General features: G+C 37.2%; 1 protein-coding gene across 1 annotated transcript in view; it reads right to left on the bottom strand.

Annotated features, from left to right (window-relative positions):
- RAPGEF4 (Rap guanine nucleotide exchange factor 4) overlaps positions 1-24,990 on the bottom strand; it is a 158,484-nt gene that overhangs the window by 132,812 nt on the left and 682 nt on the right. The window contains exons 2-4 of the mRNA XM_009278582.1: positions 12,614-12,756; positions 11,171-11,259; positions 2,161-2,307 (exon numbers count right to left, since the gene is read on the bottom strand). Of these exons, the coding sequence (XP_009276857.1) occupies positions 2,161-2,307; positions 11,171-11,259; positions 12,614-12,756 (379 nt within the window). The remainder of the gene's footprint in view (positions 1-2,160; positions 2,308-11,170; positions 11,260-12,613; positions 12,757-24,990) is intronic.

Raw genomic sequence — 24,990 nt, 5'->3', positions numbered from 1 at the left:
ATAATAATAATAATAATAATAATAATAATAATAATAATAATATACCGCTGCTATTGCTAGTATATTTGGGGGGAATTTTCTTAAATAATTTTCTGTCTGTTTTGAACATACTCTGTATATCATACTTTAGCTGCAGTTTATGTAGGCTTTGGGATTAGTAGATAGCAAAGAAACAAATATTGCCTTGGAAAAAATGAGCAACTTAATTCTACCTCAGACTAACCAGCAAAGCTGTATTTCGTGGCATAATTTTCCACTCACTAAGAGCACAGGGATAGCCTCCTTGAAAGAAAGCACGATAAATGAAAAGTTCACTGTAAAACTGCACAAAAGGCAAAGAAGCATCACAAAGCTAGACTGTGGTCTGTGACTGACACCTGCAGCATCTGTGACATGCTCTACTACACAATTTCATAAAAATTGTAATATACAAGATGTGTGCTAAGGCTCCCTATGATAGCTCCCAATACTTTCAACACACATGACCTTTCCCAAAATTATCCCTCACCAAACAACTCATCAAAATCAGAAAAATTGTTAGAAACAACATTGTATTAGTGATTAAAGAGCAAATGACATTGGCGGGTTTTTTTAAAACAACTTTAAATATGCTTTAAGGTTCAAAATTTTTAAGAAGGGAACTTAACTTCCACTCCCCCAATATTTCTGATAGGAAACCAACAATCTCTGAATGCTTAGCAGGAAAGTCATATACATAGCAGAAATGACTCTGCTTATACCAATTAAAAGTGAATTAAAAAAAAAAAGTTACTCAAGAAACCTACAATTGGATTTATTCTCCTCCATCATGAGCTTGTAAAGTACTATCTACATTAAAATTTCTGACCACTGGCAAGTGTAGCATATGTTAAAACAGATGAGACCACTGGCATATTTAATCCTTTAATGCCAGGGTCTAAAACTATAATGCAACTCCTGTAGAGAAAAAAGCATGACCTGCAGAAAAATATTGCGTTGTGAATTTCTTCAAATTTGCTAGGAGACTTTACGAGCATTTTATTTTAGCTGTAAACATTGCCGAAAACCCAGTACAAATTATGGCTATGCAATTCGAAGAATGAAATCTGATACTGTCAGAGCATTAATGGCAAGCACATTTCATTCACACATTGGTCTTTCATGCCTTGGTCATGCTGCACCATTAACTATGCTCAAGGCAAAGTATTTGCAGGCAGGTGGCATTAGTGCTGTTTCCTCAGTCAGTGTAGCTAGTTGTGGATTTGATTTTCTTTCTGATACCCTTACAATTATTTGGAGTATAATACTGCTCTTTCTCAGGAAAAGAGAAAGCCAAAAAAACCCCATCTGTCTGCACTTAGGAGCGATGCTGAACTAAAATGCTACTACCAGCATCTATTTCTTAAATATAGTGTCCCTAGATCTGCAACTTTAGGACACTGTCACACCATCTGACAGCTCTACACAACACCTAAATTTGTACAGTCATCATTTAAAACAAGCTGGCAGTACAAAATGGCAGTAGTGTAGGCCAGGCCAACAGGATGCCTTCCAATTCCTAGAACACTTGTCAAATCAAGTGTGATGCTTACAAAAATGCAAACTGATTGAAGTTCAGTAACTTAGCACAGTAACATGTTAATGAAGCCCCCTCAACATGGATACCAAAGTACACGCAGATTATAGAAAGAAGAACCTCAGCAGTACGTTCTCCACAAAGGAAAGTTTTAAGGGAATTCACAGTAATCAGTAACTTAATTTTTAAGTGATCTTGATCCATCTGCAAATTCTAAACCCCTTACAGCTGCTGATGAGACAGGAGTAAAGGAGAATAATTTAAAATATCAGAGTATATTAAGGACAGACTCTCCTCGTAAATGCTGGCAATAAAAGCAAGTTTAAGGCTAAGAAAGCAACACCTGCAGTATATAAATAAATTCCACCAGAAATTTCACCTAAGTTATCTCATTAGAAGAAGCCCGCAGGAAAGAAATACAGGAGTATGTAATCATGCAGAATATGACGCACTAAAAAGAAGTAAAAAGACTTTTCTTTTTGTCCAAACTAATTTAAAAGAATTATTACTTTACTTATGGTATAAATGTGCTTATATTTCATTACAAACACTTAAAAGGTTAAATCACTTTTTTCTGCATAAATTGCAAATAAATCTGAATTTACCTCCCAAAGTGCTTTAAAGTCCTTCTGCTCAATTCGAAGGAGCTCGCTATATTCTCTGGTAACGATGGTAGCATGGCGAGGAGTGTTATCCAGAATGGACTCTCCAAAAGCAGTTCCTATTCCCAGAGTGCATATTGTCACAGCATCCTTTGAATTAAAAATAGAAGGACACATATTAAATATTCCAGGATGTTTTAAGAGTCTTTATGTCACATTTGCTAGTAGCACTGCCTGAAGATTCTTCAGCAATTTGCTTTAAAAGAAAATTAATTAAAACTGCCAACAAAAAAATCAATATGCTGATTAACAACACAGGAAGCCTCAATGTGGAAGCAAGTAGGACTTCTGTTTTCTATGATCATCAGTTGAATTAGACATTTCTGTCTGCAAAGCAGAGAACACAAGAGTCACCTTCACCTTTGGAAGAAAGTTATGACCTCTGTTCATCTACCTCTAAAGACTGTTGTGATGATGAGATCCTTTAGAAATGTCAGAGGTGATCAGAAGATAACTAGCATCAGAAATGCAATCTTGGAAAATAAATTTCTGCCCTATATAGGCTACCCTCATCAGAAAGAAAATTTGACTGTTATGTTTTCTCAGTAAATGTAACTTTCAATTATAATAGCCTCTTGTATTTATAATGCTTTTCTCTATTGTACAAGGTCTGTGCGCAATGCAGTCGTACAGTTTAATCAACTCTTGGCCTTTCTGTTGAAAATGCCACTAAATCTCTCAATTGTTAATGGATGCCTGCCAATTAAGCACCAGACTAAAAAAAAAAAAATAAATTCTTCTCACATAAGTCAGGGATTTCAAGAAAACTATTAAAAGTCCAAAACAACCTGGAATAGAGTATTCAGGATGGTCCCAAACATGCAGTAAAGTCCACTTCAAAAGAGTCTATGTGAGCACATGCCATTCATGTGATGGAAAGACGTCTAAATCAATCCCCCTTGGCCAGGAACTCCTCTGTAATAGCTCTAATATAAATTATGAGCTACTGCAGACAAAAAATTAGAATACTTGAAATTAAATAACTTGCTGAATCAAGATCTATAAATACATGTTGTATTTTAGGCTTACAAGTTGCTATGTTCCTGAGCACAGGCTTGAAGCTGAACACTTATGTATGTCTCTTTCTAAGTCGGGCCTTAACTGACTGTCTTTTGAGTAATTAAAAAAAAAAAAATAGCAAGAACATTAAAAACTTAAACTGATACAAACTGCACTTTAGTAAGGAAATCATACATGCACACAAACAAATACACATAAAGATATAAAAACACATGCTAATTTTACTTGATACAACATTAGAAATATAGTTTAATTCTAAAATATAGGATTCATGAAATGTCTACAAAAATAAAAGCAGAAAATTTTGTCATCCCATCCACTACATCCTTGGGGCTGATAATCCAGGAGAGATGCATGACCATATTTCAGTATCATTTTCTGTGTTTAAAATTGCATTGTTTTCCTTTCATGCATCTAATAAGTGGTACTAGGCAAATGTTATTAAGATCAAGTTAGTAGCTTTGTAATTGCATTACAAAGACAAATGCCCATAATAGTCCAGTTCCCTGAACCATAGCAAATTGCTTTTGCACAGATATTACCATATAAAATTATGCGTTCAGGAAAACAAAATCAATTATGTCTTAGAAAAGTTCTAGGAAGAATTTACCAATTGTTAGAAATAAATTTTCAAGGAAGGCAAATATGAACAGACACTGTTTAAAAGAAAAAATATTTGGAAATGAGCACCTAGGCATCTAAATAGAACTCTCTACAAACAGCCTATAATACAGGCTAGACACTAAAGTTCTACCTTAACATGCTTACCTTTCAGAGCTCAAACACTATATGCATGCTACCATCCTCACTCAGCTCAAAGGAGCTACAAAGAAGATGTGCCTACTGCTCACACAAAATTTGATCTCCAGGTCTCCAATACATTATTCTCAACTTTATTTAGAAAGCAGATAAAAGTAGTAGCTTTGTAATTGCATTACAAAGACAAATGCCCATAATAGTCCAGTTCCCTGAACCATAGCAAATTGCTTTTGCACAGATATTACCATATAAAATTATGCGTTCAGGAAAACAAAATCAATTATGTCTTAGAAAAGTTCTAGGAAGAATTTACCAATTGTTAGAAATAAATTTTCAAGGAAGGCAAATATGAACAGACACTGTTTAAAAGAAAAAATATTTGGAAATGAGCACCTAGGCATCTAAATAGAACTCTCTACAAACAGCCTATAATACAGGCTAGACACTAAAGTTCTACCTTAACATGCTTACCTTTCAGAGCTCAAACACTATATGCATGCTACCATCCTCACTCAGCTCAAAGGAGCTACAAAGAAGATGTGCCTACTGCTCACACAAAATTTGATCTCCAGGTCTCCAATACATTATTCTCAACTTTATTTAGAAAGTTCAGATAAAAGATCTCTGTTTAGGGTAGAATAACCAAATAGCCTGGCAGAAAAAGAAACTTTTCCATTAGGTGGATCATAAACAATATTTACATCTTCCAACTTCTTTCTCACTCCCTTCCCTCCCTCCAAAAAAATAAACTCCTTTGAAACGTTTCACTTTTTTTGATTCTTTCCAACCCTAAAGAATGTATCTTCAAAGACAGAATAGAGAATAGGAGAAAAGGAAAGGTGTTGGTTAAGGAACCACTTTCTAAGATAACTTCTGATCAGGCAGCTGTTCAGCCTGAGAAATAAATTAACATTGTGGGGTGTTAAGTCAAGGAGCTGGAATGGTCCTATCTATGTTCATTAAAGAAAAGTCCAGGCTTCTATCAAGTGAAAGTTCTTTCAGTTTTTTGCCCCAGCCATCATTGCTCTCCATAGAGATGCAGTTTCACAGCCAGCTGGGGAGCAAGCCCATCTGTCTTCTTCAAGACTTCAGAGCCCCATTTTCTCACTGCCCCTTGTTTGTACATCTCCAGCCTCCTGGGGAATCAGGTGTGCATTTCCTATTACGCCTGTTAACCTTACACTCAAGAATCTCCTGCTGTTCAGTGTAGACTTCAGGAGGATTGCTGGCAGCTCAAAACTCAGTTTGCTGTTCCCCTCTGCAATCCCAGAAGCAGTAGGGGTTCTAGCTGCTGGTAACCAGCTAAAATTCACACAGCTATTTAAAAGGCAGTATTAAAGACTTAGAAAGATGAGATTGTTTCCATTGCTATCTGTCCTCTGAACACACTATAAAATGGTAGCGTTCAAATCAGAGGCTGTTTGCGTATCCAGTTTCACTGACTCTCACTGGCAGGTGAGACACATGCAGTGAAAGAGTTGTTAAATCTCCCCCCCATCAATCTAAACATTATTGAATTTGTAAGACCATTCTATGGAATGGATGAGAATCAGAAACAAGGCTCTGCCTTATTCCTTCCCCTGCCATCACAAGGCACATCCCTGCATGCTCCTCCCTGACTTGTGACACTTTCTATTTTCCAACCTGGCAAACGGAATTTTTGTACTGTGTGTAAACAAAACCATGGTGTCTGAAAGAGAAATTAAGAAAACAGGAAAAAAAATTACAAGTGCTAGGTTGAAAGGGACTGGGCACTTTTCTTTGAAATCTTAGTTTATTCAATATTTTGAGTTTATAAGGGAGTTGATGTAGCTAGTTTGTTTTTAATTTAATCATTTTCCCACACCTTGTACCTTTAACTCACCTCTGCACCTGTGTCCCTCCAGGACTCCATACCATCTCCATGTTTAATTGGAGATGTGCAAAAGCTGGCATTTTGAAAAGTTTGCTTATTATTACTTCGACACAGTTCAGTTTGTCCTCAGCAAAAATTTCCTTTTATAACAGAGAAACCATGAAAGTAAACTATCTATTCTATGAAGTAATTTTCCTGGTCCATTACCTCTACTGGAGTATGTATCAGCCATTCAGATAGGAAATCCTTATCAAACTACTTTTAAAGATAACATAGAAATATCTTCCCACACTGGAATTGCAGTTTGCCAACATATGTTAGGCCATCCTTTTTACACAAGACAAGGTGATTTGCTTAAAGGAAGCATTGTGCTTCTAGAAAGACTGTGACCAACTTCTCTTCTAGCTCCTAATTAAAATATTTACAGATCAGATTAATAGTACCGTAATAACATTCATTATTTCCATACCTTTCTATCTGATCCTCTAAAAGCTACCTGCAACATCTTGGACTTTTTGCCAGGTTACCTGGCAGACAGAATTGAAACAATTTTTCTATATTAACTTTCAATAAGCTAAGTTCAAAACCAAAATTAGGACAACCATGACACTGTGGAGCTCAGCATGGGCCAACACACGCTGCTTCTCAGCTGAGTACATTAGTCCAGCCAATCTCTGTGTTACAATAGGTAGAGCAGTTCTCATGCTCAAACGAAATAATAGTAGGTAGCTTGGGCATATTTACACTACACTGCAGACTACAGTACAAACCTATGTCAAGACTTCACATAGGTTATCTCCAAAATACATGATGGCTATTTACATGCATACAAAATGGCATTTACATGCAGAAAGCAGTATTGCAGGGACTGTCCTGTTTAAATCCTGTTCCTTGTTTCCACTACATCTTATCACATACCTCCTTTGTCCTCAGTTTCAAACAGCCAGGAAATTCTTCCCTTTCTTACGTGGACATCTGAACCTCTTTCTTCACAGTCATTCTTCTCAACAACCCCACTAACTTATTTGGCTTTTGATCCCCAGCCCTCTGCACCTTCCTAAACTGACACTGACGTACCACCCAAACACCCACAGCTACTCCTTTAAAGCTTTTCTAAAAAAGGCTAATTGTTTGTAAAGTCAATGCCCTGCGTTCAGTTTGGTCTGTTTTTAAAATCTGATCAGCTTAAAAAAAATCCACCAAAACACAGGCAAGATAAACTAGCAATAGCTCCCAGTGCACTCTATGATTCAGCTGGCAGACTACAGCAAAACTGCAGATCAAATTGCTATTTGGTCTTTGTCTTTCTTCTCTTCATTCCTTCCCATTTTATCAGATAGGAATATAAATCTTAATCATTTGGGGTAAAAGGCTCTGAATCTAGTTCAGTAAAACACAATGCTGCAGAATCTGGCAAAGATGTCACACTGATGCTTTTGTCATAATGCATTTATTCCCAGCTTTATTCTGAGACATTACCAACAGTCATTCTTCAGAACCTGTTCATTTTTAAAATAGAGTTCAAAAATTAAACATACACAAGGCAGTCAGCAGTATTTTTAAGACAACACCAAACTAGGAATATCTCTAAGAGGAACTTTTATTACTGTATACCTTGGTTGTAACATTGGGTAGGTAACAGTGCCAAATAAAAATTAAATTCAGAATATGTTCATAACTGAGGGTAAAGACCTCTTTCTGATAGATTCTAAACAGGCTGCATTTTCTGTTTTTAAGTACAATATTTATCAGGTTATTTGTTACAAACAAGTTGAGGCAAGACCAAAACAGTTCATTACACTGACCTCTGCAATTCAGAGTGTGACATTTTTACCTTAAAAAAAAAAAGTCCTCTTCAGTCTCTTCTTGATTGTTGAATAGCCAGAAAATTCATAAATAATGTGTCTAGAAAGCAGACCAGCCACAGATTACCCACTCTGGATGGGTAATCCTGTCAGAACTCTGTATCGTAAACTATATTGTCCCCTTTCAACGGCAAATGAAATTACAACCATGATTAGCAGCAGCTAGAATATTTTACCACCTCAGTGAAACAGAACTAACGGTAACAGAGAAATCTACTCTGGTCAAACTCTTTAAAACAGGTATATTGTGAGTAGTTGAATATGATTTTCAGACTAGCCATTTTAATTTTGAATAGTGCCTGTACTCAGTTTGTTATATATTCTAACACTGCCCTCTTGTGACACAATACAGTTTTGCAAGCAGTCAGAAAGGATTTTTCCAAACCAAGATGAAAGTGAGGCTTTATCTATGAGATCCTAAATATGTGTTTGTCTTTATTAAAACATTTAAATCAGTACATGGAATGCTTCCTCTTATCATAATAGCAAATAATAGGTAATGTTAATATTTCTGTTTATATGAATTCTCAACTTGGTCCTAATCAGTATTACTAACATTTTCTGTGAGAAACCACAGGTGTCCGCATGAGTAAGCTCATGTGCAGCAAGAATGTCTATGAATTAACACTTCACTAGCTACACTGAAGTCTTGATCCATTAGTGCATTTAGATATAATTTCTAGTGCAAGACATGTAACTACATGCCTCTGTAGGAGCAAAGGCCATTAAGACATTCTTAGTAAGCACCAAGTGCACAATAACTTACTGCACTTTTAATGGGAGAAAGCTACCAAACACCAAAGGTGACTACATAAAGAGTTAGCACGTGGAGGCTGCTACACAACGCATTTATTCCCAGGTTGCTGAAATTTAAGTTCCCCAGGTAGACAGATAAACACCTAGTAAAAGTGGGACTAATATATTTTTAATCAAGAGAATTGATTTTCCATATTTACATTAACACTGTAGGCATCATCATATAATCATAGGATAATTCAAGCTGCAAGAAAACTCAGGAGGTCATCTAGTACAACCTCCTGCTCATCTTAAGTATTAAAAGATTATTAGTCATGTCTAAAGGCTTTTTAACCAATAGGAACCTAAGTACAAAGTTAGCTTCTCTCTTCCTAGAAGAGATGGCATAATCCTTCTGTACTTTCACATGAGACTAAAACTTCTAAACTTGTAAACTCAGGTAAACTTCTGTATCTCTTCTGCTCTGCTGGAAGTTTCTCATTAGCATTAGTGCCATTTATGGTATAACAGTAACAGCAGAGCAATTAATCATTACTATGACTTTGCAAAGGAAACTTTGGCTCCTGGGTGCTGTTATTGGAAAATGTGCTCCAGGGTAGGTTACAAGCATCCCTACATCTTAAGCACTGGTCATCCATTCCCAGCTGGGAGCACAATGCTGACAACTGAGTCTGTCAGGGCTGCCCGCCTATGGAGCTACACTGTTATTTCCTCCATCATCTGGGTTTGTAGCGAGCACAGTAGGCAGGGAGTGCTAGCAAGTACTTCAAGTTCAAGAATGACTAGCACTATGCCAACAAGGAAGTACAGGCAAGACTGGAACAGGGCACCCAGGAGCTAAAGGCAGAACAAGGAGCATGAGACCAAGCATGGACAAGGAGGGACATGGTATAAACACCAAGCTGGAGCAAAACCAGAGAAAATACTGGACTCAAATACTATTTAGGAGTCCCCAACCACCAAACTTATCCAGCACTGGAATGGTAAATGCACAAGCTGCTGTCCTTTTGGCAGTGAGGCTGTATCCTATGGCAACTAGGCAGTGGTAAGAATTCAGTTCATTGTTCCTGTGAGAAGGAAACACGAGGTTAAGAAATTACTGCAGAATATAATTTCTAGAACTAGAACTACATGAATTGTAGTTCTGTAGTTTCCTGTTGGCAGGAAAATGCAGTGAACCTGAATAAGCTGAACAAAATAGTTACATTAGATTTCTTAAAAGGCTGAAATGTTCCATCCTCCATCTAATGGAACAAATCAACACTCCAGATTCTTAATTTAACTTCCACATCCAGAACACTTTTGTGGATATATTTCTTTCTGATTCAGTAAAGAGCATTGGTCCTTAACAATAGTGTAGTGCCATCTTTTGGCAAACACCGGAAAATATTCCTGAGTGCTTTAGACCTGCACAGAAAAGGGTCTCCAGAAGAGCTCAGTACTGTTCCAAATTGTGACAATACCAATGACAGCCAGGCCACGCTGAGAATTGCTCAAATTAGGCTAATTATACTCTCAATAAGTCTCTACTTAGTATAGTGAAGAGGTTGCTAAAAATAAGTATATGAAAGAAGTTCCTTTTGTATCTATCATTTTACTGTAAGAAGCAGTGCTCACACTAAGATAGTATGTGAGTAGTGCTCACATCAGCAAGAAGACCCAGTGCTCACACACTGCCCTGACTTGCATTCTGACCCAATTTCACTGGTGATGCAGTGCTCAAAAAAGTGAAAAAACCAATTTCTGCCAATCTTCTATGAGCAAGAAACCTTCCCCAATCAGCCAAACTGTGGGCAAAGAATACACCACCACCCCACGCATGCTACATTCAATCAAGGTGGGAAAACGGGGTAGTGTTATACTTCAAGTCCTGGGTAGCTATACCACTCATGTGAAGGCACAATGAGTCACATGTCAGAGGCACAACCCCATGCTGAGCTACATGACGGGACAATCGCAGATCTCAAACATGGGAGCAGGGAACGGGACATGATGCCTTCCCAGAAGACTCAGCTCACAGCAGGAAGTGCATGACTTGTCAGCATAACATTAGAAGACATGGGTGGGAAACTCTCTCCAGGAGAAATAGCTCATCCTTTTTTTTTTTAATTTACTCTAAATTCCCAATTTTGTAAATCCAGGAGTGCCAAGATACTGAGAAATCACTTGCAATTTGGGGGGAATTTTACTCGTTCTTCTATTTCTTAACACTGAACAGGTATTACCTCCAGGCTTCTGGTCTAACATGGCAGCAGTTCCAATACTCTGCTATTACTATAATACTTCCCCATTCTTGCAGTGGAGACTGCAGTATGCTGTTATCAGACTGCACTGTTGGTGGGTTTGGTTTGAACCTTCTGAACAAGGACTAAATTAAAATATTTCCAGGGAATGAATTAACAACTCTTAGATCTTTAGCTTAACTTCATATGGCACTATTAGAAAAGACAGAGGAGTCTTGTTTCATATTAAAATGTAGACCCCTTTTCAGAGCATTACATTTCAGTTTTCTTGAAATCAATGGCATGATTTGCCTCCACAGACAAAGGACAACTGAGACTAAAGGAGACTCAGAGAAACATGCTTGTGATAAGACAAAATATCTGTACGATATATGTCATTGTTATCTACCTCAGCATAAGTCATACCCTTTCTTTGTACTAGTGACTGGATGGTTTCAATGAAAAATCTATTTTACCTGGTGGTTGCTTGTATCAGAAACCTTCACATCCAGTGATCCTGTCAGAACAGCATACCAGTTCGTCCCAATATCACCCTGACGGAATACTGGAAAGATGAAATCTTGTAAATAAAAGCTATCTCATTAAGTTTAGCAACATTAACAAACATTTTCCCTGTACATTACTGTAGTCACTGCTGACACTACAGAATTGACCATATCAGACTACTTACTTACTATTACAATAATATTTCCAATAACACTGGAAAGCACATACTTTAGTAAACTGGTCGATACACTACAGAAACAATGAAAGCACATAGAATTTCTTCACTCTTCTCCCCAGTTTGCTTCTCTTTTACTGCTATCTTAGTTAATAAACAAAAAACAAAAAAATCCCTGTACATTACTGTAGTCACTGCTGACACTACAGAATTGACCATATCAGACTACTTACTTACTATTACAATAATATTTCCAATAACACTGGAAAGCACATACTTTAGTAAACTGGTCGATACACTACAGAAACAATGAAAGCACATAGAATTTCTTCACTCTTCTCCCCAGTTTGCTTCTCTTTTACTGCTATCTTAGTTAATAAACAAAACAAACAAAAAAACCCAAACAAACAAAAAAGACTCTCTGAACAATGTGCCTTTGAAATTCAGAATCTTCCAGGGCAGACACAGCTCCCACTGACTTCAGTAAGAGTTCTGGCTGAGAAGCAACTGCAGGACTTTGATGTTCAGGCATTCCAACCCTGTGATTACAGAGCATCAGAGTTCCTATCACTCTAAGCAAACCCCAGTGCTGTGTGCCTAAAGCATGCCAGATTTACCTGAGGGGTACCTGAGACTCTACCAAACACAACAGGTCTCCATCAGCTATTCCCCTGGTACAGCTCTAGGAACTCACATATTCCCATCACAGGACCACCACTTATTTCCATCTCAGCTTCATAGACCAAGCACAGCTGTCCACCTTCATCTGGCACACAGGCTGCCAGAGCAGGCACAGAGCTGTTGCACCCCACAGCAGTATGCAGCTCGGCAAATCTGTCTTGTGTTATCCAGAGTGACTGCAAACCACACGCTATTAGCAATATGCCTAGGTGATACACTTTTGCCCCTGACATCACAAAGCACCTACAAAAGAGATCAATAATACATTTACAGGGGAAGAATGAGGCTTAAGTGCAATGACTTGCTTCTAATCTTTCAACAAAACAGTGGCAGAGTCCTAAATCCAATAATGTGTGCCTTGTTACTACAGATTCACTACACACTGTATTTGTAGAGCAAGCAGCACTTTAGTCCTGCCTTCCCCCATGACTATGACTGTAAACATTTTTATGGCCGTTCCCCTGACCATGCTCTCTCATCGATCTCCTAGAGACAATCCCAGCCTCACCCCCAATTTTATCTACATAAAATAGATCATCATATGAAGCTCTCTTACATGTGATTCCTTTTTCCAGATTTTCATAATATCCACAGAGACATATTTGCTGAAGAAGGTTTGGATGAAATTTCTCAAAAGCTTTCACTTCTTTCAGTCGTGTGAATATTATATCTACATCTTCACTGGAACGTTCCAAAGGTCTGCAAGAAAACAAAGGACAAAATTCTTAAGGGCTTTATCAGAGAAATATCCCCACCTGTGCGCACCAAACTTACAAATGTTTGCATTAAATGTCACACTATAATATAAACCAATTAAAATGCATTTTACAGGTACATAATGGTGAAACCCTTCCAAAACATCCTAACAACTGTCCGTTATCAACTTGAGCATGATTGTTATCATTTCAACACAGGCAGTGTCCAGAAGCCCCATTTAGCACCAAAGTCCTGCTGTAGCAATTACTGTAAAAGTATATATGATGATACAGTATATATGATGATACAAATAAACAGATGTCCAAACATACAAGAGGTATGTGGAATCGGTGCTCAAAATAGAAGTTCTCAATCTGGCTAAAAGAAAAGCTTTAGATATCAGCAGTAACGCCTATCTCTTCTGCATCCTACTGGGTACAAACTAACTTGAGTGTTCTGTTTTCTCCTGCAAGCAAGAAAGACAACTTTAATAAAGTACATTCTCTTTCACGCAGTTCCTGTCTCTTAATGTTGGACAAATTAAATATGCAAGCAAGAATCTTAACTCTTCATTGGAAAGTAAAAAGAGTTTTAATCCAAATATTTAAAGTATTTAAAAGCTATGACAGTAACACCTTCAAAAAAAGAAGATTTCAAGAAAAATAAAATTGTAGAACAAAGTAGCATGTGGATCAGCAGTCCAGCAGGTTCAGAAAACTACTACATATTAATGAAACTAAAGTGAATTAGCTCCATAACATACATTTTAAATGTGATTATCAAACATTATGAATCAGCAGGTAAATCAACCACTAACTGACAGCATTAGAAAGAATCTTTCATAACAGACTAAATGCCTATCACTACGCATAGAAAGAAACATAGAACATTCCTAGAAGATCATGCTGGATCAGATGCAGAAAATCATTTATCTATAAAGGGGTACCAGAAAGACAGACAACTGTCGGTGATCATTAGACCTATCACTCATTCAAATGCTAATTTTACTGACAAAAATGTTCTTTTAGCTAGTGGATGAGCTTCTAAATGAATAGAAGTCAGGTAGCTTACAATGAACCAAGACTAAGTTCACAAATACATCTTTATCATCTTATTGTTGCACCCACAGTGTAAGCACTCCTTCCAACAGGATTTTTTTAAAGATTCCTCTTTGGAATCAAAGACTTAAGGGATCCAAATCTTTGTCTCAGGGAAGAAGCCCAGATCCTACTCACATTGCATCTCTGTCTCGTCTTTCTTATTAAATTAATTCTAGGAGGGATTAAATCTCTATCCTCATTTATACTCCAACTTACCCTTATTAACCACAGATGAAAATAATAACTCTCTGGTGTATACAGTTGCTTCTACATCACAGTGACATCCTCTTACCACTTCAAACCACAACCAACTACAACAGCTCCCTTTTGAAATATTTCAGGTAGGATTTTCACCCATTCCTTTTTTTTAACTGTGCACTAGCTGACACGTACTAATAAGCATTAACTCTCTTGTCAAAATCCTTTTAAGAAGATTAGGAAGTGCCGCCTGCAAACAGATTTAAAATCCATTTATACAAGATCCCTATCCAAACTACACTAGTGCTTGGAACATTAACTCCCTTAATTTAGGGACTCTCAAAATTAACAGCAAAAGCCGACAATGAAAAAAGGGAGATCATTCTCAAAATATCCCCTTTTCCTAGAAAAACTGTGTCTGAGACTGTTTCATTCATACAACTGCTCATAGCTGACTCCGTTCAAGTCCATCAGTTCATTTGCATAGAATTGACTGTAGGATCTTGGTGTTTAACACAAACAGGGTTAGCAAGCAACATGCATCAGGTTGTATAACCTTAATCAACACTGTTCTCTCAGTGCTCTTTCTGAAATGCGAGTGCAGAAATCTCTTCCACTTCTGGTTCTGTCAAAAGGACAAGATTTGGGGGGATTTAATTCATAGACTGTGCAGCTTTTTTCCCTGAGAGTTGCTGAAGGCTCAAGAGACGGGGTTTCCATCTAGTTCAGAAGAAGGTGAGAGCAGGGCTCACTTCCACTGATGTGGCAAGGAGCGTCTTGCGTCAGGCAGATGAACTGCAGGAGCAGCTCTTTTTTCTGACAAAACTGCTTCATGACCCCAGTAAAGTGAGTCATCACGGAAAGGCAAGCATTCTCACAGGTGCTTTTCACTTTTCAGAGCCACACTTTTCAGAGTTTTAAACATCAGCACAGCAGTGAGAAACCAAACTCTGTATTTATTGGGAAAGACAAATTCAAGTTGTGTGTTCCTAGTGGCTTACTTTAGCAAGCAGCTGAGCTACAGCACTTTGTATCAGTAGCAGTTACTTCCACCTGGAGTACATGAAGTGGGCATTTGAAGGGGGACACGCGGACATGCTCTAAATAAAAAGAGGAATCCAAATCTCTAAGTAATATGCATAGTAGTAATCTAAAAATTGTTATATTCCTTACAATGTTTCTTAACAATTCATTACTGCCAGCCATTTGTTTCAGTAGCCTTTCTTCAAAATATACTGGGTTTAATATTACTGTGTGCAACTAAATTTCCACAAATATTTTTACTGGGAGGGCACACATTTTGATCCAGCACATTTGGAAACGAAGCTATAATTTGGGAGAGGCTTTCAGTGAATGATATTACTATTAATCTATCTTAGAAAAGGTACCTTCTCCTCCAGCTGTGTTTTACAGAAAAAAAAAAAGCAGCAGCCAGCACGGAAACATGCAAGGAATCTTAACTGTGCCCCAACTTATTAATGTCTCTCAAATGAGACACACAGACAAACACCTAGTTTAAGATTTAGCTGTTTGGTTAAGAACGTGAATAACCATAAAAAAGAACTAGGATCCAAGTTGTTTGACAACAAAATGCCTTTGGACTTGATCAGAGCTCCTGGGAAATGTCCCCAGTGTCTAGGAGGAAGGAATTAGCTAACACTAGGTGTCCCAAGCTGAGGTGGCCCGTAGTCCTTACTAGGACATGGAATTTTGCCTGTGTAAAAACTCCAGATTGCAGCGTAACAGTAATAGCAATAGCACTCAAACTCATTTCTATTAAGTGCTTATAATCTATAACAATGAGACTGGTTTCAAAAAGATAGTTTTACTTAGTGAGAGAGCATAATGAGAATAATAAAATACCATGGTGTCAATTAACTGCTTTTCCACATGCCTGCAAAACTCAGGCAAAGTTTGACCACTTTCTACAAAGTATCTTTTAATAAAATTATCATCATTGTAACTGTTGTCATCATCATTAAATTAACATTAATGAATCTATTTATGATGCCAAATTCTGTTTTCTATTTTTTAAGTACAAGCTGCCTAGCATGGAACAACATCGGCACAGGACAACATAAATTTACTTCCTCATTGCAGCTATCTTACTAAATTGCTGTAAACTTGGCTTTTTTAAAGCATAGTTTGGAATAATATTTAAACAGCTAATATTATAATATATTCCTTAGAACATTAATGATTAAACCTATTAATTAGAAAAGTACTACTGATGGCAGATGGAGAATTATTCAAGCTTTAGTGTCACTGTAGTCACAATGATAGGAGGCAGTGGTATTAATCCAGAAAGGAACCATTCCCCAAACCAGGGAGACGGGCTGCAAAAGTCAGCCCCAAGGAGGTGAATCTCCCTACACCCCCTACATGGCTCCAAAAGCCTCTGGAAAGGCTTTTCCAGAGACCGTATCAGAGCACCTGAAGTCACTCCTCTGTGATCACCACTGCTGTTCACTGGAGAGCAATCTCACTGAGCTTAGCCCCCTTCTGCTAAACCAGTGCTGGTGAGGATGTCCTTCTGTTCTGTTCTGTGACACTGATGCTGGTATACTACCGGTGTCCCCTTACTGCTGATGCTGCAGACTTGTAACTTGATATCCGTGAGCATAAGAAGTTAAAAAATGCCTTTCAGTGAGACTTCAACTACCACTGGATTTTCTACTAAAGCTTCTGTCCTTTCCTATATGTACTCCTGTTTCTGAAAGCTCTAGCCCAATGTATGGAATAGGACCACAGATGAATCTAGAAGTGTGAACAATTCTCTCAAATCAATTAAAATTCTTCAGCTCTCAACAGTTTGGTAGAGGTATCAGCTAGAGTAGAAGCACTTTAAGGCAAGGCCATCCTTCTTGTAGAACATCTATGACTCTATCCAGTGAAGCACCCACTGCCTAGGCTGCCTCACCCAATTTTAAAATAAATTTTAAGTAAAACAAACTGTGGAAGTGTTACATCTGTCTTCATCCTCTTTGCTTAAAAAACCAGCTTCTTACTCCTTTTTCCCAAGTTTTCAGCATCTTTGTGAGGCAGCTGCTGCTATACGTCCATTTCCCTTGTTTGCACGTTACAAGCCCAGAAAGAGCTTTAGCAGCTGCTGTAGTAACCACACTTCACTAACTGGACCAGCAACCATAAGTGAGTAGGTATCATGCCATGACGATAGCAAATGCCAGGACAAAACCACGTGGGAGGAGTGACTGATTTGGAAATGAAAACTTCACACTTAGCATCTCTTACCATGAAGGATAATGCATGGGTGACATTCCTACACCCCCTGCTCCAATCTTCAATTTAATATGATTCTCCCTAAATTTGTATCTCAACAGGGTACCGCGCTAACATCTCATTTCACTGTGGCCAAAGTGAGGTCAGCATTTCCAGTGTTGCAAAGCAAGGCTACAAAATGATTAGGAAATGATGAAAAGCAAGAGTATTTAATTTATTTTCACTACCCTACAAGCCTTTCTGCTTTGTTTGACCACTGAACACTTTATCCAGCTCCTTATTTATTTTACTAATTTGCCTCTTCAGAGCATAGTTAAGTCTTATCTGGCAGTAATATTTCCACACAAGACGTCATCCATCTTCTCCTTCTGCTTCTTCAATACAACATCACAGCATACATATCCAAGTGACAACATCAATGCTAGTTATACATCTCCATTCAATTATGTCAATAAGGCTTCTTTAAAGGATATTTTACCTGATTTATTTGGTTGTGAAGATTTCAGGCATGTATTTTAGAGGTAAAACAATTTTCTTGACAATGTCTGCTTGACTATCTGTAAAAGGAGATTATAAAAAAAACTTGCCAGAAGTGTATCTTCAGAAGGCCATTTCATATTTTTAAGGGCAAACTATTCAAGCTTGAAGTTTAAATACAGACAGAGGATAATTGCTACAATTCTTCACATACACAATTTGGGCAAGTATTTCTGTTCATGTGTAGCACATATAGCTTTATACAACAAACTATTCTCATGGTGTTAAGATTAAATATTTGAATGTTTATATATGCTGTGAAAGACTTGTTAACCTAGAAGAAAGGAACAAGTTGGAGTTTTTTGTTTTATTTTCATCAAGTTTATCTAACTATAACCTATTACTTTCTCTTCTACCATATGATATGTTCTTTTTTTAGGTTCTTCCTCATAATTGGTTTGACACTTGAAAAAGAAAAAATAGAAGATATGTAGTTTTACCTTCTTTGCCAAGATGCCTCTAGAATTTTAAAATGTTTATTTCTATAACGTGTGTTCAAAAATCTGAACCCTGCTCTAACTGAATGGAAACACTGAGGTCCATTTCCTTCCCCTGCTCTTTTTAACTCTTTAAACGGGCAATATTGCATTTCAGACAGCAATGAACAGCCCCTGAAGGATGAGCAGATATGATGTATTTCTTCCACTGGGGAGGCTGTTTGTAGAAAACAGGAGTATCACACTACATAATAGACAAATGAAACTAGTTCATCTCTGGATTAAAACTGAAGCATCTATTCAAAGATGCAAAGGCAAACTGTATGAGCTGGAAGGTATCAGTAACACTACCATGGACCATTTGGTGAATTTTAACAGTATTTTGAAGTATATTCTGCTTTGAAACATGAGCAAGGAGAGAACAGCAAGGAATGCCACTGAAACCAGACCATTCCTCTGTGCTACCTGTACTTTCTCCTACCCTTTCCTGACATGCAGAAAAGCAAAGCAGTGGGATGCAGAAGAATACTAGTACCAAGATACCATTTTTCTTTAGTGACAGCAGGACAACACTGAAGCACCTCTCTCCTCCAGGCAATGCTGTAAGGCTCTTCGACTTTTAATTTCTCTTTGAGAAAGGAAAGTTTAAGAGAGGGATACCAGTGACCTATCAAAGCACTTTAGACTTGGGGTAAGAGATTTAAGTCCTAGATATAAATGAAGTTACTTTTAATCTTAAGTAATGTCCAGGTAAGTATTTACTTTGCACTTGTTACAGTGGTATTACCAAATTCCTGTTTTCAACATTTACATTTCAGCTCCTCTTTCCCTTGTCATGGGAAAAGCCTCATTATGAGGCTTTCAAACAATAATCAAATTACAGTTCTTTTCTTTTGATTTCCATTTTATGAGACTTTGGGATTCCGGTTTTCACATTTCCTCTGACGCACAGGAAATAAAATTTTATTTAAACCCTGTTCCCTAGGATTCTTATACATACAAATCATTCCAGAGTTTAAAAAAAAATGCAACACAAGTAAAACTGCTGATGCTTAGTTTCCAACAAATTACTACTGTCACCTACACTTAGAACCCCTGTGATAATCTCTCATGTCCTGCTATGCAAGGCACAAGAAATGCTGTAGATAATCCTGTTCTATGCAGGTACTGATTGACCAGTCAGTTAAATGCAGACCAACTGGCTGTCACCTGCAGTCAGACAGAATTGGTAATAGTTGAGTTCTGTCTTCCTCAGTGAGGGCCAAAAGAATGCAAGTATGGGGGACTCTCCTTTACCTACACACTCATCTCATTATTATATTACTCAATTATATTTGTGCATTCAACTCAGTTTGGCCAATGCACTGAAAAACTATTGGAGGATTAGACAGAGCAATCAAGTGTGCTTCATTTCTTTACATACCCTGCTCTACAAATTATGCATCCTTCCAATAGGTCAATTTTTAGATCTTTATAAACAGTGGAATGGCAAAAGATGTATTTATTAAGTAATGACATTCATAAAGATTTATCTCAAGTTAAAAATACACTACCTGAACAATACAGCTATAATAGGAAACAAAACATAAAAACAATTTTTTCACCTTCATATGCTTTTTAAAAAGACAAAATACTTCAAGAGAAAAAATAAAATTGCAAGAAAATTTTCTCCTTTCATTTATGAAAATTTTTATGTATGGTGCATGTTTTGCAACCAAGGTGTGACTAAATCTTATTGAATAAACTCTCCAACTTTCATAAACACGAACTGGAGCTCTGGACAGTTAAAATTCCATTTGACAGAAGTAGATCTGGATGAAATTACATTAACCAGCACTGTAGCTTCATAATAGACATTAAAAGCACTTTAATATGAAGACAGACTCTGAGATACATTGCAAATGAAATTTGTAATTGAACAATATGCACAAGTGATGATATCCTTTGATTCAAACTGGCCACTGCCATCCACCAATACACTATGCTAAATGCACCTTTACCCATTTAGGATCTGCATTGTTACAGCTAATGAAAATTTAAAGCTTACAGCAACTATGAAATAACTTCTACAGGTTTATATTGACATATATTTTGACAACTGCTGAATTCAAAGATGAAGTGGAAAGTCAGTTCAAGAAACGTTCATTGAGGATACTGATAAAGCAGCAGGAGCAGTAAGTGACCATGCCAAATATACTGCAGAAAATACTAACAGAACAAAGGCAGTATCATAAGAATGATGAGCTTGTTAAATGCAGCAAATTGTAAGATGCAGACGAAAACAGATGTCAACACTGGATAAGAAAAATACTTGTATTTGAAAAATACCTGGTGGCCACCTGACTTTGAGGACATGATTTCAAATAGCTGGTTTGTTGTTTTTTTATTCCTTTGCTGGAATATGAGGTTTTGTTATAAAAGAAATGTAATCTGCTCACAATACAGGATTTTAGAGATCAAATCCTAACAACATGCCATAAATAACTCAGGCAATGACAGTTCAGACAAGTTCCCAGTTTCATCTGGTAAAAGAGAAAACCTACGGTGGCACAAGTACCACACCAACCATGCGGCCACTTCACAAGACTACCAACTAAATTTGAATATATCATGTCCTAATAGGCATATGCACATACTAGTTTGCTCTGGTGGGCCATGACAATGTTTATACACATGAATGCTAGGGCAATCACTTTTTCTTCCTCTTAATACCTGTCCATAGAACAAGTGTGTAACTTACTGCAACCACACGTAACAAATGGAAGCTGATACTAGAAATGCCTAAGCCCATAAGCAGAGAATAAAACACCTTGAATTTGTTTAAAATACAACTCTTGCTCTCACTATGAGTTATTTTGAATTCATATATTCAATAAAATGCACAGACCTACAAGCTTATGGCAAGCTATATTAACAATTATTTTGGTCTCTCTGAGGAGATATGGAAAGAAAAAGGGCTTTTTTATTATTCATCAAAGACTGCACCTTTGCACTGGACTAGAAAATGAGCTGCATGATGCGGAAAGATAAATTTGTTATTATTCATCACTCTCAGAAGACTGCACCTTTGCATGAGTGCTAGAAAGCACTTAGACTATGTCTATACTGCTCTGTCTCCGAGTTTCCACATTGCAGTGCCTGCTGCTGATACATCCCCATGCAGACTTGATCCAAGCATACAGCAGCTTAGCCACGTACTACATACAGTGAGAAAACACCAAGCACACAGGCCAACAGGAGCTGCAGTGTATGTCCATGATTTTGTTCAGAACCAAACTACGTGAAAAATGGTGGTGTTATTTCTAGGGATTTGTTACAAATAAAAAGCAAGGGTAGAAATTTAAAATATATAGAAGTCAGTGTATGTTTTACCAATCACATAAAAATGTATTTTAAAAGTAAATAAAATAGCATCGTAAAGCAATTCTAAAATATTAACAATATTGCCTGATTATAAAACTATATCCCATTACCTTTGACATAATTATAGGTTATAGAGGATGACAAGCATTTTCCATATTTCTTTTACAACAATTCTTTCAGAATATCAGTTCTTCATTCCAGCCTATCCGTATAGGTCTCTCACAAGAGACCTGTTGACTACTAAGCATATACAAATAACTTACATCTCAAATATATGTTACAATGAACTAAAAACCAAATCCTGATTCAAATATGTTGCTGTTACAGCTTCAGTCTGAATTTACACTCAAATCTATGGGAGCTTGGCTTAAGGTACAGATCCGAGATATTACCCTTAATGTGTTATTTTGGTTTTGTTAGACGTAAATGATGCAAGTCAAAAGTCTAACAAGGATGACAAGGATATAAAAGCTCAGTATGTACAATATGTCCTTGAAACACCCATTCATTTTTAAATAATTTATAAATAGCTGAGCAAAGATCATAACATTCTTAGCACAACAGGCTAGCAAAGTTACATGCTTTGCTCTGTGATCTGCTCCTCCAGTCTGCTAGGGCACTGAAGGTTATATTTAATACAGAGAAAAACACAAGATGCCATGGGCAGGTATGAAATCCTGGCATCTCTGACTGTTGTGAATGCTGTACATCATTAAAAAGTTTGTATCTGAATCCAATTAAAACACTTATCTGAATTCACAACTGTGATCAGGTTTAGACAAATAATAGTTATGTAAAAAATACTTTGTCTACCATTCAGTAAAGATATGTCAACATGGAAATTTCCTGGTTAGATAGCCTTTGGTGTGAAAGAAACCACATGAGTAAAGACATTGTTCCTAAGATAATTATACACACTTGCTTAAATCAGCAACCTTCTTTTACTTATGTGCAGATCGGACATACAGAAAAATGCTAAGATGGTAGGCATGCTTCAGCTCCCTAGGAAATCAGTGGTAAGGCAAATATTTACTTCAAAGATAAAAAGACTGGTTTCCTGAACACAAAAATTATTTACGTCTCCAGGTACAACCAGGATGTACAGTTGCTTACTGCTGATCACCTCTCTCTCCTGCAAAAATAAAATATTCGATAGAGCACAGTGTTCTGACCTTTTCTGTTCCTGCTTTTCCTTACCTTTGCACTTGTGACTTTATATATAAATACTGTCGCACTTGTGACTTTATATATACTGTCCTGTGTATTTGATTTTTAAGTGCTGATCTTTGGCTTTTGTGGTTAGTAACCACACATGGAAGCTGCATGGTCGAAGCAATGGTGGCCCTAGCCCACAGTACCCTACACACTAATAACATTTCTCCTGAAACATTTTGGTGGTTCTTCATTTTTATATGTGCTCTCATTTTAGATGTTAGTAGTTCCAGTTTGGTATGTGACTTGGGGAAAACATGACAAACATATACAAAGTACAACATTTCTGTACATTATGTATTTTGTTATTTCCATTTAGAGTTTAATTCTCCTTTTTTGCAGAATGAAGTTGGATAATCCATATTACATGCTAAATTAATTGTCTTTGCTGAGGCTCATCTAAAATTCTAAAGCATACCAGTTTTAGAATTGCCTTCCTCCTGAAAATATAAATACATTCATTAACTAAAACATATTAAAACTACATTTATTATTTAATAAAAACACATGGTATCCTACAGAGAATTGACTCATTAAATGATCCTATATTTACAGAATCCACACCTAGGTTAGAAAATGCTGTAAGATTTTTTAAAAGGCTTAAAATACATAGAAATTACATAATAATTAAAATGAGTACACTGATAGATCATCTATAGAAAAGAAATACACTCTAGAAATATGTGTGTAAATTAATTAAAAATGCTTTCTCTAATAGTACTTAGATTCCTATAGTACTTTTCCAACATAGCTTTAACTGTATTTTTTAAATGGAAAACCAGAACAAAACGCGTACATGTATTTCCTATGATCACAAAGCAAAGCATGGCAGAGATCACGAAAAAACCTACAATCTCTCATGTCTTGGGTTTGTCCTACATCCAGGTTGCCTTCTAGAAAAGAAGGATATTAATACATAATCTTTCAGGGCACCTGGAACTGATTCCTTCCACGCAACAGATTGGTGCTACTAGCTTACTCCAAGTAACAAAAAGGGAAGAAAAAGTTTCCTCTTAAGAGCACCAATGAAATTCCCATTATAAAAATGGTCAGCATATTAATTTTCATATAAATATAATGGCAGAGAGATTTCTAAATGAAATGCCTCACGTGTTTCCTAAAAACATCATTCACTCTGCAAGGCTACGCACCTCATTAAGCATGAACCCTTAAATTTCAGTTTACAATTTAGATCTCACAATCTATTGCATTTAAGAAGCCTGAGAAATGACAGGATCACCTATTTAAAAGTACTGGGGCTCATACTCTGCTTCTTCACATCCGCTCAACGTCAGTTTACAGGGCAGAGAATCAGGCCCTCTGCTTCACTTCGGTTTTTATATGGCTAGGCTACCATCACCAGTTCTGTTTATATTTACATTTAGAGTACTTTGAACATTTATACACATTATTTAACCTCTAAGAGGTTATTCTTCTTTTAAGTCACATGTTACAGAGGGGAATCAGTATTTGTGGTAGGTGTCTAGACCAAAAGTTTCATTAGCTTCTTACAGTTTGCTGCCTGGACTGTTAAGGAAAACCTAATTAGAGGTGCAGTCCTACAACACTAGGAGGTTACCTGGAAATGGCAGAAATGGTGAGAAGAGGAAGATTCTTTCTGTGTGCACGAAGGGTTCTCCTCACAGCGCAGCCGCAAATGGCATCAACTGTCAAAAGCTGGGTAATGATGCTCAGTAAACCACTATACGCCATGTAAATGAAGTCTCTCCAACAGCTTTATTTGAACCGTATAGCGTACTTATGGTCTAAATTTTTGTTAACTGTTTTCCTAGACTACAGGAGACACAGTGAGCGCTTGGAAATCAAATGACTTCACTTCTGACCTAATCCAGTAAGTGTTGAAGGTAGGAATACAGCAAAGGACATTCAAACCACCCACCATGCAACTCGACACTGCAAGACTCACTTTCTGCTGCAACACCCAGGGAAAGCACTCCAAAGAATTTATTTTTTAAAATAAATAAATAATTTGCCTGTATTTTTAGAAGTGAGGGCACCACCTCTGAGCACACGGTGGCCAGCCGTAACTCCCACCCACGCGGTGCTGGCCGCCCGCCTCTATCTGACCCGCAGCAAACGCTGCCGCCAGCCTGGGGGACAACCGCCGGCCCCCAAGACGCCGCAGCGCG

Source organism: Aptenodytes forsteri, unplaced genomic scaffold (genome assembly GCF_000699145.1).
Source record: "Aptenodytes forsteri isolate BGI_AS27 unplaced genomic scaffold, ASM69914v1 Scaffold257, whole genome shotgun sequence".
Lineage (NCBI taxonomy): Eukaryota > Metazoa > Chordata > Aves > Sphenisciformes > Spheniscidae > Aptenodytes > Aptenodytes forsteri.
Note: the sequence above shows the minus strand (reverse complement) of the source record. Positions and strands in the feature narration are given on the sequence as shown.